This window comes from Leiobunum rupestre, chromosome 3 (assembly GCF_980474605.1).
Source record: "Leiobunum rupestre chromosome 3, qqLeiRupe1.1.hap1, whole genome shotgun sequence".
Classification (NCBI taxonomy): domain Eukaryota; kingdom Metazoa; phylum Arthropoda; class Arachnida; order Opiliones; family Sclerosomatidae; genus Leiobunum; species Leiobunum rupestre.
In genome coordinates, this window is record NC_143386.1 from 34,831,417 (window position 1) to 34,835,432 (window position 4,016).

General features: G+C 33.9%; 1 protein-coding gene across 1 annotated transcript; it reads left to right on the forward strand.

Moving 5' to 3' along the window:
- The first annotated feature begins 402 nt into the window (after positions 1-402).
- Positions 403-3,628, forward strand: LOC149951583 (degenerin mec-10-like). The gene is made up of 8 exons (XM_090170080.1): positions 403-593; positions 648-749; positions 1,881-2,016; positions 2,081-2,153; positions 2,278-2,338; positions 2,414-2,454; positions 3,109-3,181; positions 3,468-3,628. Exons 1-8 carry the CDS (start codon positions 534-536, stop codon positions 3,591-3,593), a joined length of 672 nt encoding a protein of 223 aa, XP_090026206.1. The 5' UTR covers positions 403-533; the 3' UTR covers positions 3,594-3,628.
- Positions 3,629-4,016: the final 388 nt, after the last annotated feature.

A 4,016-nucleotide genomic window follows, 5' to 3' on the forward strand; every position in this document is an offset into this window, starting at 1 on the left:
CGAGCAAACACGCAAAACAATACACACGAATGGCTATCGTACACAATGAAAAAACCGCATAACTATGGTCACAAACTGCAAAAATATATACGTGGTTTAGGAAATAAAGGTATTTTAGAAAACCAAATCCCAAAAACTGCGAACACGGTGATTGCACTTTGTCCTGAAACTGCGTTCGCAGTCCAGACGAACAGACATGGTGATTGTAATAGCCCTCCGAGGTTATAGTCCCCTCGGAGAGGTAAAAAGAAAGTGCACTTATTTTTTTCTGAAAAATTATAATCTTAAAATTCTTGACGAAGTAGTAAAACCATATTTTGTGATACTGACTCAACGCACTTGAATTACAAAATACAGAACTTTTATAAGTTTTTAACCTTTTGATTCAAAATTGTCTTTTGAATATAAATCATTATCATTTACTCGCAGACGTTTATAGATTAACTTTCCAATTTGATTCATCTAACTATACGGAAGTGACGTCGAACCCCAGTGCGCTAATTGTGATTCACGACCCTTTGGATTTGCCACACATGGCCAGCGAAGGATTCAGGGTCACTGTCGGATACAAATACAATTTTTTCATTAATAAAGTAAGGTTTTTTTTATAATAAGCAGCTAGTTTCTAATTTTATTGTACAATTTAGATACGGACAACATTACTGCCTGAACCATACCCTACTCGGTGCGTCAACTATACGACGAACTACGAGGCTGAGCATTTCTGGGAATTACCCACATCGAGAAAGGTAACTTTTGTACAGTATTCGAGTATAGGTGAAGCTTTTTTTATTCATAATTTGAGGCCGAACCCTGTTTGTCTCGTGATACCCGGGAGAAACTCCACGCCTCTCCACCTTTCCACGTTTAATCTTCCACCTTCGGCCCCGAAAGGTGGCAAGGCACTGCTGTACCATAACCGGCTGTAGCTAAGTCTTCATTTTCTCTGCTAAAGCTGAATATATTCTTGGTTTTAGTAACTGTTGAATTTAATATCAACACCAACTTAGTATGATGAAAGAACCAAGGAAATAATTTAAAGACAGAATAAATTATTTTTACCAAGGTTACTTCTGCGCTTGCGTACCAAACCAGATGCGAAAAACATCGGGCTCTAATCGGACTAACGACTTTTGGGGTTCCGTTCCAACACCACAACCATTGGACTTCTGAGGCCAAGTTTCAAAAGGCCTCGGACGTCCAATTTAGGAAAGACTCGGTCATATTCGAATATTTTCAATATTTTCCATGATTTCAAATAATTACGAATGACGTGCAAGTAGAACAGCGAGTGATGGATCAACGTGTTACTTGTATCTAGTTTTTTCCCAAATTAAATTTCCGGCCTACTACTAATAAAGTCAATATGGACTTCATTCAACAATAACCTATAGATCTGTACCAGAGTTTGTTCTTTTCGTTCCATGAATGATAATATTTGTATTGCAATACAAATATTATCATTCATTTTGTTTCGTAACTTATAACCGATCTCAGAAACTAATTAAGGGCCCTGAACAGTGTTTAAACTTGATTCGTTTGAGTTCAATTGACGCCGCGATAGATTATACTGAATGACTAAAAGAAATTAAACCAAAATTTTGTAACGGTAGAGAGCACCTTTAAGAAATGAATGTCAATTTTAATATTATAAAAAATCCCGACATACGACCTGAAACATTTTTGTCAACTCGTTATTTATAGTAGACTCAACTTCGATTTGTTAAATTTTCAGCACATAGTCTAATTGGAGAATCGGCTTGTCTTCGAAGAAGCCCAAATTTAATAAATATGTCGCCCCTCGGTTGGTCTGCAAACGCTCCAACCAGCTCAAAAATAAGCTCGACAAAATGTCTCATGTTTATTTGTTTCTTTGCAAGATATGTTTTCGTCACTGTTTTTGGAAAGTAGCAGACGACATTTGCGGCTGTTTTCCGTTTGGAAACGACACCGATTCATCAATACTGACGAGAGAGCAGCTGAATAAGAAATGCGTAGGAGAGTTTCAAGTTATCTGTATGACGAATTTGTATAATCCACAAAAACAACTTTGAATTAATTTTGAATCTATTATAATTAGATAAGTGCTTGAAAGAAACGAACAAAATAGCAAACTCGCTGTATTGCTCCGAACACTGTCCTTTATCATGTAGGTATGTGTCCTTTCATTATGTATTATAATAAATTATTGAAGCACGCAAAATGATTTACTGAAATGCAAAAGCGGTGCTAAATCTTAATTTATGATGTAACTACTCTAGTGTATAATTCTTTTAGTGAGTACAGCTACGAAATTTCGTGGATTAGAGAGAGTTATCCATCAGCTCTCATGCTCAAAGTAATAAACATTTCAATATAAAAATGAACACTATTATCCAAAATTAATAACGTTTAATTGTAAACACTTAAATAGGTATTAAATCAAACAGCCGAGAAATGGAACCAATTAAGAGGGTGAAGTAGAATATCTATTAATTCCTTGTTATATTTTTAAAAAAATAGCGTAAAAATTGTCTCTACACGTATATATAGACAGAATTCAAAATAGGCCTATTGCAGATTTTCATGGATCCTTAACAGATTTTAGGTACTCAACATATTGAATAACAGGAAAACTTGGCACAATCAGAAACGTTACGCAAAGTAGTTAAAAAAAACATTATAGTAAAGAGATCTACGGATAGGATCATTCCTTAAACTTAACAAAATAAATTTTAGATATCTTGCAAATATTCATATCAACTTAAAAATGACAGTAAACTAGAAAATATTGAAATAAAATTCGAAATTTAATTATCAGCTGGAATATTATATTATCAGTTTGAAAATTTCATTATCAGCTTGAAAATTTTATCATCAGCTTGAAAGTTTCATTATCAGCTTGAAAATTTTATTATAAACATGAAAGTCCAGAAATCTGGTAGAAAATCGAATCTAGATACGAAAAATCATAATTACGACCCGCAAATCATATTATATTTTAACAAAGCCCGTTTCAGATTTCAGAAATATCTTCGGAATTCAAAACCCCGTGAACAATATTTCCGACTCCTCGTCCGAGATTCAATCTTCAAAGGGAAAAAATCTAACATATTTTTTTTCTTTCAGTGAAAGATCATCCCTACTAGTTCAGTTCAAAAATACTAACTTAATTTTGAACTCATTGAAACCAGTGTATCAAGTCAGTCTAATGTCGTATTTCTTTGGGCTGCTTCGTAACTGCTCTCTACTGCCACTTGTATCCAGTAAAGGTTTTCCATGATTTTTTCATTCATACGAAAGTGATTTTCCTTCGAGAAACAATAGATTTGAAGGACCAGTATTTCGGAGGCAATGATAAAGTTTTAAAATATTTTCCTGACTAACACCGCTTGGGACACATATCGATTTTTGGTGCACTTCGAGCAGCCCAGTGAAAGACTATAATATTTAAATTTAAAAAAAATACATGTTGGATTATTCTACAGAATGTGGAACTATTCAGCTACGTTGGAGGCTATATGGGAATTTGGCTTGGATTATCCCTCATGCAGCTTCCCAACTATATTTTAGGTGCTTTCGAAATATTGCAAAGGAAAGTACTTATGAATTAATTTATCAATACCGTTACTCGAATATAGAATCAACCTAATAATAAAACTGATAATTATTTAAAACTTAACGTTAGAGAGTCGTTAGAAATAATTAAGAAAACGTAATTCGGGCGAGGACGTATAAAATAGAGATGACGGCCCAGGTAGTTTTATCGCATTTTTTGGTTTACAAATTTGTTCTTTATCTGACATGTTATTTTTTATGTAAATCAACTTCTGTGAATTTTGTATATATTGGCTAACCGCACGATGTTAGAGTTAGACCTGATGATGTTCCCGAAGGGGTTTCGAAACTTGTCGCCGTTTTTATAAATAAAAACTTTTATTGTACAAGAAGTGGAGGTTGTTGTTCTTCATTTATTTTATGTACAAGTGTCTCTATTAATTTTAATTGATAGAAATGTTGAAAGCATCGAAAGTAAA

What these genes read in the sequence shown, in the direction of transcription:
- LOC149951583 (XM_090170080.1), top strand. Translation starts at nt 534, where the DNA reads ATGGCCAGCGAAGGATTCAGGGTCACTGTCGGATACAAATACAATTTT. An exon ending in ACAATTTTTTCATTAATAAA is followed by an intron (nt 594 to 647) that starts GTAAGGTTTTTT and finishes TGTACAATTTAG; the next exon opens with ATACGGACAACATTACTGCC. An exon ending in AATTACCCACATCGAGAAAG is followed by an intron (nt 750 to 1,880) that starts GTAACTTTTGTA and finishes TTTCTTTGCAAG; the next exon opens with ATATGTTTTCGTCACTGTTT.